Source organism: Myotis lucifugus, unplaced genomic scaffold (genome assembly GCF_000147115.1).
Source record: "Myotis lucifugus unplaced genomic scaffold, Myoluc2.0 scaffold_19, whole genome shotgun sequence".
Taxonomy (NCBI): domain Eukaryota; kingdom Metazoa; phylum Chordata; class Mammalia; order Chiroptera; family Vespertilionidae; genus Myotis; species Myotis lucifugus.
Window position 1 is genome coordinate 4,157,290 of NW_005871067.1, and position 19,915 is coordinate 4,177,204.

Here is a 19,915-nt window from a genome sequence, read left to right on the forward strand (position 1 = left end):
TTGTTGGGCCTATCTCTTTCCTTCTCCTATTGTGTTTTCATTTGGTTTGGGTCACTGTTAAAATGTAAATATGGCCCAGCTGGCATGGCTCAGTGGTTAAGCATCAACCTATGAACCAGGAGGTCACAGTTGGATTCTCAATCAGGCACATGCCCAGGTTGCGGGCTTGATCCCGTGTGGGGTGCGCAGGAGGCAGCTAATCAGTGATTCTCTCTCATCATTCACGTTTCTATCTCTCTCCCCCTCTCCCTTCCTCTCTGAAATCAATAACAATGTATTTTTAAAAATGTAAAAATGCTACCTAGTAGGGGTAGTACACACCCATCACTTTTATCTACATTTCATACTTGAGCAAGAATTAGTTTCTGAGATGGGTCCTTAGAGAGAACAGAGTTCCAGGAGATGGGACCCAGGACAGCTGAGAGTTTAAGGGAGAAGAAAAGGGCACTGGCACATCCCAGAGGAATAGCAGCAGGAACTGGGGCCCATAAGGAAAGACTGTCATCACACTGTCAGCTTCCAGTTTTCTCTATCAGTCCTGGTTGCTGCAGAAGTCAGGGGCAGTGACAGCACTTCTTAGTGTCAAGAGTTAGGCAACTCACACAGTTGCCTCTTAGCCCACTCCTGCTTCTTTGATAGGAGCAGGGCCTTCTAAAGATAATAAGCATCTCTGTTTTTAAATTGAATTTCAACAATTCAAAACCTGGTGGTCTCATAATTACAAATTGCTAAATGTTAGAACCAGAAGGAGATGATTTTCTATTACAACAATGCAAGGTCATAAAACACTCTCTTCTTCCCCACTTTCCAGACAATTGCAACACGACTTTCCCAGGGCCCTGATTTTCAGCACGGATGACTTTTTCTTCAGGGAAGATGGTACCTATGAGTTCAATCCAGACTTCCTAGAGGAGGCTCATGAATGGAACCAGAAAAGAGGTGACCAATTCTTTTTCAAACTCCTGAGAAATCCTATTGTGCACTTACTAGTAGATTGTAGCTGCTGCAGAATGATACATTTAATTGCCATTCTCCCCTCCACCCAAACAGAATGCAAACCTTCCTAGATTCCAGGAAAGAGAAAATGATTGATAATGGGTCCTGAAATAGGCGGCATTAACTTTGTGTGATGAGGACATGCTGTAATAAAATGACAAGATATGGGTATGCTCACCCTTTCTCTCTGACTGTTGCATGTTGTTCACTGTTGTATAACATTGTGTTGCAGCAAGAAAAGCAATGAGGAATGGCATATCCCCCATTATTATTGATAATACCAACCTCCACGCCTGGGAAATGAAGCCCTATGCAGTCATGGTAGGAAGAAGTATCATTCTGAATTTTCAGTTATGGACATTTTGTGAGAAAGTTGAAACTTTTGTTCTTTTCTCATTTTCTGATCTTCCATGATCTCATATGTATTAACAGTCTCTCACAGAGCAGGTAAAGCAGTTATTTTTGTGTTCCTCTGCTGTTCAGTGGCTCAAATTTGCTGACATGCTATTATCACCTTGGGGTACAAGTTGTAAATAGTTCTGGATCAACATTTTTGATAGCTTTTGTCTCGTTTGTTTTCCTAAGGGAAGGTCCACATGGAGCACCCATGGAAACTTGCAGAGAAAGGGAGTTTCAGGGCAACAGAGTTTTTAGTTTAAAAACAGATTTAAGATTAATATTGTAATCCTATTAAGACACTAGCATGCAAATATAACCATTCAGCTCTTAATTGTTAGAATAGGAAAAAACAGTAAGATGAATACAGTGTGCACATTTTTCTTTAATTTTGAAGAGTCTGAACTGTTTTCAGACATGTCTCATCTCTTATGCTAGTGAATTTTCATTCCCTATTGGGTGTAGGAAGGAGAAAAGATCCAGACACAATCAGGGGACAGGAAGGAGACAGCTGAATGTCTGTTTTTGTCATGAATAGCTCCCAAACTGGGCTCATAGCAGTCTATTTTTAGGCCTCTTTTCACATTTTGGGCAAAATAGCTTATATACAGGTGTGCTTTTCTCTAACTATATTCTCATCAACTTCATGTAGGCCCTGAGGGTGGGACTTTGGTGAAAACAGGAGGGAATGAACATTAACTTTGTGGTCACTTCAGTTCATGGATCAAGAGTCCACTTGGGAGAGAAATGAACAGGGATATGAAGAGTGAAGTTAATTAAGGCACAACTCAAAACCACGAGTTAGGGGGAACGGAAAGTCACTTAAGGGAAGTCACGTTACTTTTTATTTTCTGGTTATGTACAATCTTTTTCTGCCATCCACAGCTATTAATAAGACCCAGAAATTAGATATTTTCCATATATGATGCTTGACTTCTTTCCTAATTAGAAGTGTTCATCTCAAGAATGAAGAGGACATCTTTTTACTTAGCTCTTTTCATTGAACTTTTATTATTGAGAGTTCAGTTTGAGATAAAAACATAGTAGTGAATTTGTGAATTCAAAGGATATTTGGGTGTTTATATGTAAACTGTAAGTTTTCTATTTTTTTTTTTTTTTGGTAAACTATAAGTTTTCTAACAAGGAAATGGGCACAGTGTACTGAGCCACAGTGAGCTACTTTTGGAAGGAAGAGTATGTAAAGGATGGGGGGAAATCACTTTTATTTCATAAGCTCTGCTTCTATGGCACTACCATTTTCTAACCAAGGCATGAGGAATAGGACAAGGCATTTGACAGACATAAATCTATGATAATCCTATAAGGGACTCTGAGAAGCCATTGAGGTCATTGCTCATGGACAGGAAGTTTTAAGCTAGTTCAGCTATTTTTAAAAATGTCTAAAACAAATAACCTTCATAATTTTCCTATGTAGTAGATAAAATGGACCAAAATTTATCACTTATCACTGGGAACTGTAATATAATCTGAGAGTGGCTAAGCATGGCCATGAACCAACTATATTTATTAAGATAAACTAAGGCACTGGCTTACTGGTAAAACAAAAGAAATTTTATAAAAGATATGCAGTGAATGTTTAATGCCAGTATGAACATTCCCATGCAAACATACCATGTGTTCAATGTTTTATGTGCTTTTGAAAAATTAGGCACTTGAAAATAACTATGAAGTTATATTCCGAGAACCCGAGACTCGCTGGAAATTCAACGTGCAAGAGTTAGCCAGGTACTTCTGTGTTTTTCTAGCTCCTCATTATGTGTCCTGCTGTTTTCAGGTATTTCAGACCGAACAAAAGAATCTTTTCAGGCTGGAAATGGACATGGTAGTTTTCAGGCCAGAAATGGTAATTCTTAGAAACTGATAACTTGGGAATTATTAATGTGAAGACTGTAGTTTTGGGTCAGTTTTCTAATATAATGCTAATTCTTGGCTTGGACTCAGTTCTTCAAAAGAATACATTTAACATTCGGCTAAAATGCTTCTTCAGTAATGAACATTTAAAAGCACTTTCTTCTGCATGGGATTGCACATGTCAGTGGTGTTTTTGCATTTAGGCTAAATAAATATCTTTAGATGCTGAAAAGTCTGTGGTTCATTTGTGGTCCAGATGCTGCTTCTAATTTATAAGCAATAAATGTCCAAATAATACTAACTTGTTGATTGAATGCATGGGTTCTGATATTATCTGTGTTACTTGATAATGTCAATGATTTAAGTAACCAGTGAAAACAATTTACTTTTTAGGAATAAGGCTAGTTCATCTTATGGTTAAAAGGAGATACAGTGTTTCCAAAGTGGGTTTGTGAACCACAACCACCTGAGCTGGATGTTAAAAATCCTAGCTCGAGGCTCCCTTTCCATAGTTGGAATCTCTGGGAATTACATTTTGACTTATATCCCCAGTTGATTCTCACGCCCACTAGGATTTAAGATTGTTTTAATAAGCATCTAGAAGTGTCCAGGACTGACCCACATAAATTGATATATTCATGCTTAACAGGCAAATCTACCATGAAAAGATCTCCTGGTGTTCTATTGTGTCTTGAAGCACAGAATTGAGATTTCCAGAAACAAAGCATTTCTGATGCATTAGCTCTCTACAAGCCTCAGGGTGGTTTAGGGGTGTGCAGGGCAGCATGAAAAACAGGAGTGGAACCTGAAAGAGGACTGCATAACAAGATGTTATGCTTTTGTCACAGTTAAACCCTGAGGATAGAGTGCATACCTATGTAATAATACAGGACTTGTAAAATACAAGTAACTCATTTTGATATCTGGCCTTAACTATATGTTTGCATGTTTTTCCATGTAGAAAAAACATTCATGGAGTCCCAAGAGAAAAAATACACCGAATGAAAGAACGGTATGAGCACGGTGTTACCTTTCATAGTGTGCTTCGCGCAGAAAAACCAAGCAGAGTGAACAGAAGCCAGGACAGGAGCGGTGCATCGCCTTCCAATGGGACAGGATACTGGAATACCTACGCAGAGTTTCCAAACCGGAGGGCTCCTGGGGGCTTTACACATGAGAGCCCCTTTAACAGAAGAGGCGGTTATCACCATGGATATTAGAGGCTGATCTTACAGGCAGAGTTTTCCTAAATCAGTTTTTACTTCGATTTTTGGTATTTATTCTTTGTTCAGTTTTAGTCAGAGCTCTAATTCCAGTGTAAATAGTCGAACCTGAACGTTTTTGAGCAGAAGTCATCATATTCATCTTCAACAGGCATTTGTTAGTGATGCTCTATGCATGGCCTGATGCTGGGAGTTCTGCAGGTTTGGTTAGACCAAGTCACTCTTTCTAGGAAAACAATTAATTTGAAGATGAAACCTGAGAAACATACCCAAGAATGTAATCAATTAGTCACATAGGTTCATAAATAAAGTGTTTACAGTATATATAATAAGCTTCAGTACCACTTTCTCTGAAGTAATCTATTTTTTCAGGAATTCATCTCCATCAGGAAAGTTGGAAAGATGGGAGAAGTGAGAGGCAGGAATAATTTTAGTACCATTGCTACTTTTTAAATCTATGTATCCAAAAATGTGAAATATATGGCTGTAATGATGATATTGATTTTCCTTTAAAATGAATATACTAAGAAGTATACATCTAAAGGAATACTGTCCTTCAAAGTAGACACTTTGGGAAATTATTCCTTTATTCTAATGACGTGTCATTGTTAAAAATGTCTGTCAAATCCTTCTTAATAGCTATACCAGCTACTGAGGAAAATCAGTGTCATTATTTGAAGTCACAATTTTAGTTTTGTGTTTTAACTACCACTCTATTGAACAGGATTAAACCTGAATAACTTTTGGCTGTTGTGCTAATAGTATAAATAAAACAAACCTCCTTTATAAAACATCAATTTTTAAGATGAATCATTAAGCAACTTTTAAAATTTTGCTTATAAGTGTAATTAGTAGGCAGCCCCAATGTTTGGGAGTACAAGGAATTAAGCATCCCAGGATGTAAATTACAGAGGGATAAGATGAGCAATGTTGGTGTTTTATATGACATCAAGACAATGAAGTTCTACCACAACTCTGGAATGTCCCTCAAGCCAATACTGAATTTGTGAATCCAAATTAAATCTGAATAGAGGAATCAGATTTTGTGTGAGACCCAAAATAGATAAGAACATGTAGGATGTATGCTTTATTTCTTGTTGGCTAACGGCTTCTCGCTAATGTTCTGTGAAGTATTTTAAATGTCTTATATAATGGTGCTTTTATGGTTATTAAAAATTATAGTATATGGTATTGCTTTATATGGATTTGTCATTGAATCTAAGCCTTTTTTGTTCAACAATATAAAAAATTTAATTACCGAAATCCCACAGAATTCTACCATATTAAGATACAATTTTTCACTCTGGCCAGTTTTGCTCAGTAGTTAGAGCGTCAGCCCAAGGACCAAAGAGTCTTGAGTTCAATTCCTGATCAAGAGCATGTACCTCAATTGCAGATTTAATCCCCAACCCCAGTTGGAGCATGTGCAGGAGGCAACCAATCAACATGTCTCTCACATCATTGTCTCTCTCCCTCTCCCCCCCCCTCCCCGTCACCCTCCCCACCCCCGTCCTTTTCACTCTAAAAATCAATGGGGGGGAAAATCCTCAGGTGAGGGTTAAAGAAAAACCAATATTTCTATATCATAAACTTATTTACCAATCTTCTTTAATAAATAGGATATAAAAGAAAAAATTAACCTTATTTACTTGCTTATATAAATTATTTTATCTATGTACTTTAGAAAGACTATTTTGACATTCCATTATCTGACTCTATTGAAATCTCAACATCTTGATGACTACCATCAATACATCTGTAATTGTTCATTAACATTTTAAAAATTAGTATCTCCCAAGTTTGGCTGATGAAACTAAAATTTAGTGAATTTGAATAGATCTAAGGTATTATTATAGTTTTACTAAGTTTGATGAGTCCAAGCAAGCATGTTCCACAATAATCCTCTAATAATCATGATAATTCACATAATACTGCAGTCCAGGGCCCAGGTAATCCTGAGTGTCTAGTCCAGTGGTTCTCAACCTTCCTAATGCCACGACCCTTTAATACAGTTCCTCATGTTGTGGTGAACCCCAACCATAAAATTATTTTCGTTGCTACTTCATAACTGTAATTTTGCTAGTTATGAATCATAATGTAAATATCTGATATGCAGGATGTATTTTCATTGTTACAAATTGAACATAATTAAAGCATAGTGATTAATCACAAAAACAATATGTAATTATATATGTTTTCCGATGGTCTTAGGCAACCCCTGTGAAAGGGTCGTTCGACCCCCAAAGGGGTTGCGACCCACAGGTTGAGAACTGCTGGTCTAGTCGATCTGATTATTGCTGAATTCACTCAATCAGGAGGGCTTGACTCATTTAGGTTAGTAGAAGGAAGGAGTGTCAGAGAACCCAAACTGGAATTACCTTCCTTTGATTCCAAAGAATCCAAAAGGGTCAGAATTCAAGCCCTCCCAATTTGTCTGGCTCTCTTATTAGGACTTTTAGGCTACTAGACCTAAAGTGACTGCTATGGAGAAGTGGCTCCAGGTTATAGAACCAGAGCTTTTACAGAGTTCAGAAGAATAGTTTCCTGGTCTATCTGCCTCTTTTTACCCCCCCCCCCCCCCCCCGCCAAATCCCCTATATGATGCCTAAAATACTTGGTATGGAAACATAAAAATAATTAAATGCCATCAACTTTACATATCCCAGCTAGAAGTGATCTATTTTTCTCTCTCTCTGATTTATATACTTTTTTGAACCCTCAACACTGACATGTATTATTTCGTGTGTTAATGTTTGCATCATTCATTGAACAGGTGTAGGACTTTATATGCACAAGAGGCTCTCACTGAGTGTTGAATAGGTAACACAAATTACTTTTACTATTTATCTCTTATGCAGGGTACACTGTTGACTTTGTCATCATCAAATTGTCACTTTTGGGGGGATAATATCCACATATTCTCAAGCTTCATATTTTTCTCATATAGCTTAGCCACATTATTTACAATTTATGAAAGGGAGGATGTGCATTAAATCTCTCTCTGACAAGGAGTCTACGTGGTAATGAAAAATGGAGGAGGTAATAGCAGTTAAATATTTCCAGGCTAAAAAAATGGTTAAATTATTATAATTCTGTCTGTTCCTGAGACTCAAGTTTTATTCCCTGTTCTAGAATGGATCACCAGGAAAATGATTAGCATGTGAAGTCCAAATTATTTTACGAACAAAACTTAAATCACATTAATAAGATGGGCAGAGCACAAGTTAAAAAGACTAGTGGAATGGACTACTTGTCATGTTAATTTTTAGAGGAGAGAAAATTATGGATCATAGTTATAGAAACAAACTGCTTCATAAAAGAATTTATCCTTGGCTTTGAAATATGTTTATAAATAGATTTGAAAACATTACCCACTATGCTGTACATCTGGAACTAATAAAGAATAATACTGAATGTACACTGTAATTTAAAAATATATATACTAGTATATACATGTGTGTATGTATGTGTGTATATATATATGTATATACACATATATACATACTTATATATGTTAGATATACATTTTAAGACACTGAGAGACCCTATTAGAGAGCTTCTCCATACTATAAGTTTGTAGTTAGAACTGCTTTTTCTCTTTTCTATTAAACATAAGAAAGTAAAAAATGAGAATATCATCTTGAATTGAACTGTTACCTTCTGCCCAGAGGGGGGTGCTGAGAGAACACAAGGGGTAAAAGGAGCATTAGCACTTCCTGTGAAGGCCGGTAGAGCAGGGTTGATTTGAAAGACAAAATTAACACTATGAAATCTACTTCTGAATTAATGTATTTGAACTTTTAATTGAAGTAATTTAATTTCAGAGATTACATTGGGATCATATAAAGGAATTAATTATACCCAGGGTCCTATTTTTCTTGTAGTTACACTGACGTAAGAATAAACAATTTGGTCAAAAGCAAGCACCAGTCATATCTTAGTCCGATTTTTGATCATGAAAGAACTGCAGTACAACTAACACGTGCATTAAGGAAAAGTGATTCATAGTGGGTTACCTCTAAAAACACACATACACGAAAAGAAACTAAAGTAGGAACTAAAGTAAAAGGAATTATGTGAGTCAAAATGACTCTACTGAGAAACCTAGTTTCATTTAATTAAGGACACAATCTAAACAAAAAGGGTATGTTCATCTGTAAAATACTTGTGAGCAAATCCCATCAGAAAGGTTTTTTCGTTGATTAGTTAATAAATATATAAACAGTGTTAAGGTCTATAACTGAAATAAAAGTATACCAATATAGAAACAGGCAAAGAACATTCCTGGGATATATGAGTACTGAGGTAGATTTGGAACCATTTCTCTTCTCATTTTGCAGATATGGGTGTGTGCTTTGAAACTGCATGTGTGTTACAAACTGGAAAGGTTAAGAGTCAGTAACTAATTTTTGTCGTTTTCGGTTCTGTTGCCTTTGCAGTCCCTTAGATGTATCTTGTATTGTACTTGTGTCTTGAATAGAGTCTCCTGTTTCTCCAGTACTGATGTGGGAATTCTGTTCTGTGACCATAGGGGTAAAATGGTGCCTTTTCCGTTCGAGATCGTATCTTGAACAGGTGGGAGCAGTCCCAGTGGACTCACCCATTGATACAAGTTGTTTTTTTCCTGCTGAACAAGACAAAAGGGTTTGGGTATTTATCAATGCAAGTTCTTCGTCAGCTATTGAATCGCTTTCCAAAACAGAAATGTCATTAAATTTTTTAAGTGGAGTTATCTGAGGAGAACTCAATTCTTTTTTCTTTATAGGTGTTTCATATTTGGTGCCACAACTTCGTGGTGGCTGAAATGCCTTCTGTGCGGCTGGAGAAACAAATGTACAAATGGGACTAACAGGTGGAGGTAAAGGCAGTCTACTCAAGAAGTCCAAGGCTCGTCTCCTTTTGCAGTTTTTTTGGTCATCAACCTCTTTCTCCCCTTTACAAGACTTTGAAGTCATTTGGGCTGATACAGGTGTGGGAACAGACTTCCCTTTTGGCTTACAAAGTGATAAAGAACTTTGATAGTTCATCTCACTTTTGGGAGAAGACATCTAATAAAAAAACAAATGAAAAAGAGGCATATATAATTATGTGCTCATATATAAAGCAAAATCAAATTAGCTTTTTATTAAAAATATTTAAACACACAAATAACACACACATTCTCACTCTTGTAATGTCTAATAGGGCAGATGATTTCATGAGTCATACTTTTTTAAAAATTTTTTAAAAAAAAATTTTTTAAATTTTGTTTTATTGCTTAAAGTATTACAAAGAATATTATATATGTCTCCTTTTTTCCCCCCCCTTGACGTTCCCCCGGCCTCCCCTACCCGCCAGTGTCTTGTGTCCATTGGTTATGCTTATATGCATGCATACAAGTCCTTCGGTTGATCTCTTACCACCCCCTCTTGCCCCCCAACCCTCCCCGGCCTTCCCGCTGTAGTTTGACAGTCTGTTTGATGCTGCTCTGCCTCTGTATCTATTTTTGTTCATCATCATGAGTCATTCTTATTCCCTCAGAAGGAAATAATTTCACAGAAGAGGATATAAAAATGACATGAAAAGATGAATGAAGACTAATCATAATGAAAGACAAAAAAGACAGTAGGGGACATAACTTCTGCTTTAATCTTTTTTAGTATTAACAAGTTAAACAAAAATAAGCATTTCAAAACCATTTTAAGAACACAACACCGCCTGGGTTCTAATACCTACTTTTCTGGTTTTGTGACTTCAGGCACATCTGTAAAATGGTGACCGTAGTAATTTGTGTCTCAGAGGACTGTTGTGAAGGTAATGAATTAGAGGACTGTTGTGAAGGTAATGAATTAATATAAATACATTTACCAAGTGTTAGCTACTTAAGAATTAGTCATTTACTGTGATTTAAAGAGTTAAATAAAATTGACTTTAAAAACAACCCTAATTATATAGAACCAGAGGTCCAGTGCAGGCTGCCGACTGGGTACTCCCTCCCCCTGGCTGCCTGCCGCTTCCAGGGCCTCCCTCCCTTCCCCCGCTGGCCCCGCCCCCTGGTCGAACTCCTGGATGAACTCCCAGTTGAGGGGACAATTTGTATACTATGCTTTTATTATATAGGATAGCCCTCCTGGTACAAAGGTACTGGCAAAAAAGTCTTTTCTACCACATGTACCTGAAATACTAAAATTAAAGAAACTGTAAAATTTGTTCCCAAAGAGTGTTACATTCTGTCTTCAATAAATAAAATATAATTTCCAGATAACCTATACTTATAAAAGTCACATAACAATTAATCACATTTTCTAATTAAGTTTAATTAAATTTTTTCATGTTTACTAGATGTATACCTGAATATCTTCATATATATTTACAAAATTCCTTAAATTTACATTAACTTACCAGAAATGTATTTCCTCTACCATGGACTGTCTGAACAGTGTGTGGCTCTGAAGTATAGTCTTTGGTTGGAGTGGAACACTTGGGATCCTTTGCATTAAGCATATGCATAAGCTTGTTTTCTGCATCGTTGCAAAATCTATCAATATTCTAAAAATAAATTGAAAAAGCTGTTTTATAAAATGCAATCCCATCTATTCATGTTTTTAGAAAGTATTACCTTTAAAGCCAGAACTAAAATATTCAGACCAGAAAGAAAGAATGAGACATCCCAAATTTGATAGCAACTGTCAAACTATGCTAATGCAAAAATGCAGAACCAACATCAGTGCTTCAGCAGAGCTCAATTGTTGGAGGGAAGAGGGAGAGTGTCTATATCAGCCGTGGGCAAACTACGGCCCGCTGGCTGGATCCGGCCCGTTTGAAATGAATAAAACTAAAAAAAAAAAAAGACCATACCCTTTTATGTAATGATGTTTACTTTGAATTTATATTAGTTCACACAAACACTCCATCCATGCTTTTGTTCTGGCCCTCCGGTCCAGTTTAAGAACCCATTGTGGCCCTCGAGTCAAAAAGTTTGCCCACCCCTGGTCTATATGCATCAGGGAAGGAGAGAGATAAGAACCATTCCCAGCCATCTAGTTTAATTAGCAAGATAGACTATGATTCAGGAATTGGAAGACTGGGACTCAAGTTCTATCTCTATTTACTACTAATAGCTGTAAATCATCCAACATCTACAGAGCAGTCCTCAGGTTAGGAGTAAAATAAGAGAACGGCTTCACGTCTATTCCAAGGATTAACTGAAATAACATGTTGTTTCAGAAGTCACAAATGGTCAAGTATCAGCAAGTTCATATGGTTTAACCTAATTCATGAAAGTATTTTGTAAAACTTTCAAATAAAAGTAAATAAAAGGTATCTCTGAACTGTCCTTGAATGGTCTCAGAGAAAGCTGGGATGTAAACAGTAGGTTCTCTGTATGAGAGCGAAGTAATGAAGTAACTTCCCACCTCAACTCCTCCCTGCCCCCCAACTTAGAAAACAAATAAATCAGATGTTATCTTCACTGTATATATTAAGTTTTTAGGTAAATATTACACAAACTTACTATATACAGCTAGCTACTCTAATGCTTTTAAAATGTGATTTATATCAATTTTGAATAACACATTTCAAACATTAAACTATAGAACTAAGAGGCTTATCTTTTATATATTATTTAATAGTTAGGAATTTATAAAATCCAAAATTTTATTGGGAGGTAGCACTGCATAGTAGTTAATAGTTGCATTCTGTATTCAGGTGGCCTAAGTATGAATCCTGGTTCTACCAACTTGGCTGTGTGACTTAACCTCTATTTCTCATAAGAAAAATGGAAAAAGTCCCCTACCTCATCACGTTAGGCTTAGAACAAGGCCTGACACACAGTGAGCACTTCAATAAACTTTAGCTAATGTGATGTATAAATAGATTTCAGCAAAAATGTGTATGATCCAAGGGAAATAATTTTAGTATTCTTCTACTTGGGCTTATTTCATCATAAAAGCAGATATAAATTGTATAAAATACTAGGTATGGAATTTAAAATGTAAATTTGAAACCTACATATTATTAACTAATTATACTACCAGCTAATATGAACTACATGTTATTCTCACCAATTTCCAGTTTGCCTACACATGGTCTGTAGCTTGAACATCCTTCTTACCATCTCTCCTCAGTTCCTCAGGTTCTGAGCAATTAACGTATGCTAAAAACCTCACCTGACATTATATCTCAACATCCAATTTTTAGAAACACTGCCACTCCTTTGATATTTGACTCTCAAACTATTTGGAAAATACCAAAAAGTGTGGTAATGCTCAAAACGAATTTTACCTCAATAGTATTTTTCATTTTGTGGAATGTCTCTTGAAAATGGCTCTCCTTTGGATTGGCAGAAAACATGGAAAAATCTCCAGCATATAAAGTAGGAATTTCTGATTTGGATTCTGGTCGCCACTGGAGATTGCTCGCAGCAATTAACATGTGAGGTTTAATTAGGTCTTCATTAAGATCTATCCAAAACTTGATTGCCAGTAAGTTATGACATTCATCGGACAAATAGACCAAAGGAGCAAGACCTAAAATGAGAACAAACAAAAAAACCCCATTTCATTATATATGTGAGATAAATTAGAAAATACAAGGAACCTCTAATATGGCCATTTATTCTGGTATGCTAATGGTAAAAACAACTAAATAAATTTAGAGAAAGCTCAGGATTTCCAAAATGACCTATTTCTTATAGTGTTAAAATTTCAATGCCAGTGTGACAACACATTCTGTTCCTGAGGCCATAGGAAGCAGGCGTCTGGTACATAGCTGATGGGAACCCTCTGGAGAAAAACTGGGTAATACCTAGCAAAGCGACATACACACACCTTTCACCTGGCAATACCACTTCTAGTTCTCTACTTCCAATGATAGTAAAATACACATGAAAAAGGTTGATGAAAATGCATGTATGAGGTTACTCATTGAAGCACTGTTTGTAATTATAAAGTACTAATAGCAACCTATCGTAGCTCATGCCCAGAGAGTGATTAGGTAAACCATGGCACATCCTTACAATGGAGTACTATGCAGCTGACAACAGGATGAGGAAGATCTCCATCAGTGATTTCCAAACATACTGTTAGGCGAAAAAGAAAAGCACTAAAGAAAGACTACGGCTATAAAGAAAGGCTAGAGATATCTCCTAAAAGAAAGAATCTACACTAATAAAAGAGAAACATGGTAATTGGCGTACGAACGCTACCCTTTTCATTGGCTAATCAGTGAGTATATGCAAATTAACTGTCAGCCAAGATGTCGGCCGGCAGCCAGGCAGCTGGAAGCGAACATGAGGCTTGCTTGCTGCGGACTCCAACGTTCCCCGCCTCACTTGCCGGCCTCTGAGCTACAACTCTAAGCAACTATATACTATGTTGCAAATAAGAAGATAAACAAAACTCCAGAAACCAGCGGACTGAAACCCAGCCGGACCGAAACATTGTATCCATGTTTTCAGCAGTGAGGCCTCAGAGCTAAAGCTGGCCCAGAATAAAAAAAAAAAAAAAAGAAGAAGAAAACAAGGAGCGGTTGGGAGCTTTAGTCACTCGCCACCCGGAAAACAGCCCTCAGCCCCTCACCCAGACTGGCCAGACACCCCAGTGGGGACCCTCACCCTGATCCAGGACACCCTTCAGGGAAAACCAGCCGGCCCCCACCCGTGCACCAGGCCTCTATCCTATATAGTAAAAGGGTAATATGCCTCCTGGCACCGGGATCAGTGGAGCAGCGAGGCTCCCAGCACCGGGATCAGCGTGACAGGGGGCAGCGCCCAAACCCCCTGATCGCCCTGCGGCTCTGTGTGTGACAGAGGGCGGGGCCACAACCTCCCTATCTGCCCTGCTCTGTTCGTGATGGGAAGGCGCCCCAACCCCCTGATCAGCCCTGCTCTGTGCCTGATAGGGGGGAGCTCCCCAATCCCCTGATTGCCCTGCGGGCTCTGTGTTTGACAGGGTGCAGCGCACCACCCCCCTGATTCAGCCCTGCTCTGTGTGTGACAGGGTAGAGCCATAAACCTCTCCATCGGGCCCTGCCCCCGAGTGTGACAGTGGCGGTGCCCCAACCCCCTGGATCGGCCCTGCTCTGTGTTGTGATAGAGGGTGGCGCCCCAACCCCCCTCCACGGGCCTTGCTTTGTGTGTGACAGGGTAGAGCCATAACCTCCCCATTGGCCCTGCCCTGAGTGTGACAGGGTGCAGCGCTCCAACCCCCTGATCTGCCCTGCTCTGTGTGTGACAGGGGGCGGTGCCCCAAACTCCCCTATTGGCCCTACTCTGTGAGTGACAGGGGGGAGCTCCCCAACCCCCCTGATGGGCCCTGCTCTGTGCGTGACAGGGGGTGGCGACACAACCTCCCCATCAACCCTGCCTTGAGTGTGACAGGGGGCGGTGCCTCAACCCCCCAATCGGCCCTACCCTGAGCGTGACTGAGGGTGGCATTGCAACCTCCCGATCCGCCCTGCTCTGTGCATGACGGGGCGGTGCCCCAACTCCCCAATTGGCCCTGCTCTGAGCCCGACCAGGGGCTGCACCTAGGGATTGGGCCTGCCCTCTGCCACCCGGGAGCAGGCCTAAGCCAGCAGGTAGTTATCTCCCGAGGGGTCCCAGACTGCGAGAGGGCACAGGCCGGGCTGAGGGACCCTCTTTCCCCCCCGAGTGCACAAATTTTTGTGCACCGGGCCTCTAGTAAAATATAAGCAAATATACAGGTATCTGATCACTTGTATAAAACATACAGGAAGATAAACCAGAAACTACAGGGATTGGGTATAGGTGGGGGGAAAAAGGGCCAGCACTGGGTCAGCAGGGATGAGGGGGGAGTGACACTTCCCTGGTTTGTCTTTCTGTGAAGTTCTGACTCCGAGGAGGACAATGATATTCCACATATTTTTCATTTACCCCCCAAACAGACAGAACGAACCAGTTACAAGGAAATCCAAGTTGGAACATAAACATATTTCTTAGCTCTTTACACTTGAAAGGCATACAAGCAATGATGCCACTGTAGTAAGGAGCACATCTAGCAATTAGATTTTGATTCTAAATACCATTTTCTCCAAAAAAGAAAAAGAAAAAAAGAAAGAAAGAAAAAGGATCCAAGGTTCTCTTGGAGAGGTACAACAGGTCCTCAAATAAGGTCATTTTGTTCAACATTGTTTCATTATAACGTTGATGAGATGCTGGAACTTAACTCTTGTTTGTATCAACAGGCTTGTGGTAAAACTGGTTTTGCTATGTTTTTTGCTTAAATTTGCCGAACCTGCTGACGTTAAATGAGGACTCACTTTAGTTGATTCCCAAACTGGGGCAGGGAACTTAAAAGGTGAGCCTGGAACATCTTATGATGCCAAACAAAGGAAGGAAGTGCTCAAAGAATACAGGAATCAACCTGAAAAAACTCCTAATGGCCCAAACTTAAACAATAGGAGTGATAAAGGTACTGAATTTCCCATAAGAATAAAATAACTGTTCATAAGTCCATACTGATATAAATGAAATAAATAAATGGGGGAGGACAGCTCTTCCTCACAGAATTCCAATGAATGTAGAAGGAAAAAAGAAAAAAAAAAAACCACCATTAGGCAAATACCACAGTAACAAACTGCTGCAAACAAAAATCAACTGAAGGATGCTAAATGAATGGGTGAAAGTTTGCGGTAAAGTAGGATGTGACCCTCCTCCAAGATATTTGTTAACTACTAGAGGCCTGATGCACGAAATTCGTCATAAAGGCAGAGGTTTCATATCTAGATCACACTGTCCTTCTTCCTTCCCCTGGATTCCGGCACCAGCTTCCCTCTGGCACTCAGGACCCGGGCTTCCCTTGTAGCCCCGTTTCTTCTGGAAGGACGCCCGATCTAAATGGCATATTACACTTTTATTATTATAGACAAAGGGAAAGTCAGTTATTTACAGGTAAGAAACCCAGCAGACACCGTCTGAACCAACTGACTAAGGTTGTTGCTATTACCAGCAATAAAAAATACCAGTATCACTGACCCCTTGATACGATGTAGAGAAGAAAAAAATATATAATTTCCGTGGTAACTCTGCCAAAAATGTATAACTTCAACCATGAGAAGACATCAGACAAATCCAAATTGAGGGAAATGCTACAAAATAATTGATCAGTCCATTCAAAAGTGTCAAGATCATGAGGAAATGTTAAAGACTAGAGAAAACTAAGGAGAAATAATGATTAAATAAAAGTGGGATCTGGAATAGAAAATGGAAAGTAGAGTAAAAACTTCAAATAAATCTAAAGTTTAGGCAATAATATTGTACCAATGTTTACTTCCTGATTCTAATAATTGTACTATGGTTATGCAAGATGTTAACATTACGGAAAGCTGGCTGAGAGATATTTGGAAACTATTATTTTTGCAATTTTTCTGAAGGTCTAAAATTAGTTCAAAATAAAAACTTAAAAAATTTTCAGTGTTGCCTGGCCGGTGTTGCAAGTGCTTGAGCGTCAACCGATGAACCAGGAGGTCATAGTTCAATTCCCGGGTGGGAGCACATGCCAGGGTTTCGGGCTTGATCCCCAGTAGGGGGTGTGCAGGAGGCAGCTGATAGATGATGTTTTTATCTCTCTCCTCCTTCCTCTCTGAAATAAATAAAAAAATATACTTAAGTTTTTTTTCAGTGCACAAAGCGTAAAGGGACAATTACATAAGCCAGGATAGGACTGAGGCTAGGAAAGTCTAGGCACTAAACATTCAGTCTTACTACTATTTACAGTGTCTTGTTTCTGCTGCCTTGAGAATTACGTTTCCCTTATAAATAATAGGAATGAAAAGAACTGCCATTCTCAGATAATGATTTGTTTATTCTGTTGCAAATGAGTTATCCCTTTTACTTTTCAAATTTATCAGATTGATTTAATATATTTTAATCTTAAGTTTCCCAAGCATGTTCCATTTTCTAATTTTAGAATTTGCCTCTATGTTCAAAACTTGATTACAGTACTGTCTTTCTCCCAAATGTCCTTCTTTAAAATATCATGTTTCCCCCCAATTACAAAAGTAATACATGCTTATTAAAAAACATTTAGAAGGGGGCGTCAGTCGGGGGAAAAGGAGACCTGTAATACTTTAACCAATAATAAAAATAAAATGAAACGTAACATAAAATAAATTTTAAAAAATGGTAGGGTAAAACAACAACAACAACATTTAGAAAATGTAAAATATAAAAATAAACTTGTAGTGTAGTTTCCTCATTTAATTTTTTCTCCACAAGCAGAGGTCACACTGTCCCTCTTACCTCTGTGTCGTGTGTAAAGTCCAGGGTCGATTATTTAAAACTCCACCCTTTGCATACACCCACAAATTCTTTTCCCTCTTGCTTTGTAGTATTCACCTGCCTAATCTACAAGTTTGGTTAAATCCCACTTTCTACCTACTTCATGCCTACACCATGACAACCAACATGGTTGAAAAAATACCACACCAACTGTGATGAACAGTTCCATTTCATATTCATGAACATGGACTCCTGTGGGTCCTGGCAGCAAAAGTATCCACCCAGTATATCCCCTCTGCCATTTTCTTGAAGGATGATTTCATACCTTTTCCTCCATTCTGACTGCCAGTGATGACTTTGTTCCCTACTTCAGTGAGGACACAGAGGCAAACAGAGGAGAGCTGCCACGAGTTTTGACTTATACATCACCTCTTCCACTTCAAGCACACATTACTTCACCCCTTTTCCTCCAACTATGGAGAACTGTCTCTGCTACCAGCTGAGGCCAATCTCCCCATATTCCCCCAAGGTACCATCCCGACGTGGCAACTAAAGGACTGTGCTCCACAACTGGCCCATCTATATGGGAGCCTCATACACAGACAGTATCTCATCAGTATGCTCCCAGCACTTTCATCTGAAAACATAAATACTCTCTTATTCCCAATTTCCCTTCTAGCTATTGCTCCATATGTCTTCTTCGCTTTAAGCATGGTGTCCCTGAAATGCCCACATTCACTCTTGCTATTGCTCTCCTGTCTTCTTGCCCCACTTCATTCAGTCTTTTCCACCACTCACCAAAAGACTCCTCCATGGTGTTAAAGCCAATAATCAATGCTCAGCCCTAACCTCACTATCTATGCTACCAAATGCCAGCAGACAGAGTCACTCATGCTCACCTGTCAGAAATCCTCCTTTTCTCTGGGCTTCCACATAGTTTACTCTGAGGATCCCTCCCACTCCTCTTGTCTCTCTTACTGGCCCCTTTCCATGTCCTCTGCTTCAAGGCATCAGAGTGCATGAGTCACTTCTCTATCTCCTCTCACAACTCAGCCAGTTTCACAGCATTAAATGCCACCTGGATGTTGACTTCCCAATTTATACGTTCAGCCAAGATCATTCCCCTGAACAGACTCCTGTATACAGCTGTCAAGTAGAACTCTCTACCTAGATTAAGCACCTAAAACTTAACTGTCCAAACTGAGCTCTGCCCTTCCCCACAGACCTGCTTTTCCTTGCAGTCTTTCCCTCTCAGTGAAAGACAACTCCTTTTTTCCAGGTGCTTAGACCAAAAACCTTGGCACTGACTCCTTTCTTCAACCCCATAGTGTCCCTCTACCTTCAAAATACAACCAGACCCAGCCAGTGTGGTTCAGTGGTTAAATGCCATCCCATGCACCAAGAGGTCACTGGTTTGATTCCTGGTCAGGGCACATGCCTGGGTTGTGGGCTTGATCCCTGGTAGTGATGGGGGGATCGTGCAGGAGGTGGCAGATCGATGTTTCTAGCTCTCTCCCTTTTCCCTCTCTCTTATTCTCTCTCTAAAATTCAATGAAAACATATTTAAAAATATATATAACCAGAATCTGACTACTTCTGACCACTCCCATTGCTTTTGTCTGGTCTAAACTGTTAACATCATCTCTTGCCTCAATTCTTCAATAGCTTCCAGCTGTTTCCCCTGTTTGTACCCTCATGCACCCTAGAGTCTATTCTCAATACAGCAGGCCAGGTAATCCCCTGAAAACCTAGTCAGGTGGTGACACTCCTCCTATCACTTTGAGAAATAAAGTTGAATTCCATACAAGGACCACCACACAGTCTGGTCCTTCAATGCCTCTATCCCACCTGTGAGTACTCACTCCCTGGCCTCTGCCAATGCTTCAAAGCATCAGACTTTATCATGACCATTTCTTATGCCTGGACTGTTTCTACCCCAGATGTCCACATGACTCCCTCCCTCTGTTTCTTCAAGTCTCACTCAACTGTTAACTTTGCAGTGAGGTCTTTCCTCACCTCACTATCTAAAGCCACATTTCTCTTTCCTGCCCCCTGATACTACCCCAATAAGAGCTTAGCATTTACTAAGAAAAATAGAAATGCTACTTATTTATTTTATTTGTGATCTCCCCCCCAACCCCCTGTAACGTAAGCTCCACAAAGGCAGGGATTTTTGCCTGTTTTGTTCATTGCTACTCACCCAACATTT

General features: G+C 39.2%; 2 protein-coding genes across 3 annotated transcripts in view; one reads left to right on the forward strand and one right to left on the reverse strand.

Annotated features, from left to right (window-relative positions):
* The first annotated feature begins 747 nt into the window (after positions 1-747).
* Positions 748-5,658, forward strand: LOC102430908 (NEDD4 binding protein 2 like 1). The gene is made up of 4 exons (XM_006085489.3): positions 748-939; positions 1,229-1,317; positions 3,062-3,138; positions 4,226-5,658. The coding sequence occupies exons 1-4, from the start codon at positions 771-773 to the stop codon at positions 4,482-4,484; spliced, it is 594 nt and encodes a 197-aa protein (XP_006085551.1). The 5' UTR covers positions 748-770; the 3' UTR covers positions 4,485-5,658.
* Positions 5,659-8,270: 2,612 nt separating this feature from the next.
* Positions 8,271-19,915, reverse strand: part of BRCA2 (BRCA2, DNA repair associated) — an 85,088-nt gene continuing 73,443 nt past the window's right edge. For both annotated transcript variants that reach the window (XM_023751171.1, XM_006085488.3), the window contains 3 exons: positions 12,750-12,994; positions 10,869-11,015; positions 8,271-9,535 (listed from right to left, as the gene is read on the reverse strand). In XM_023751171.1, the coding sequence (XP_023606939.1) occupies positions 8,876-9,535; positions 10,869-11,015; positions 12,750-12,994 (1,052 nt within the window). In that variant the 3' untranslated portion in view covers positions 8,271-8,875. The remainder of the gene's footprint in view (positions 9,536-10,868; positions 11,016-12,749; positions 12,995-19,915) is intronic.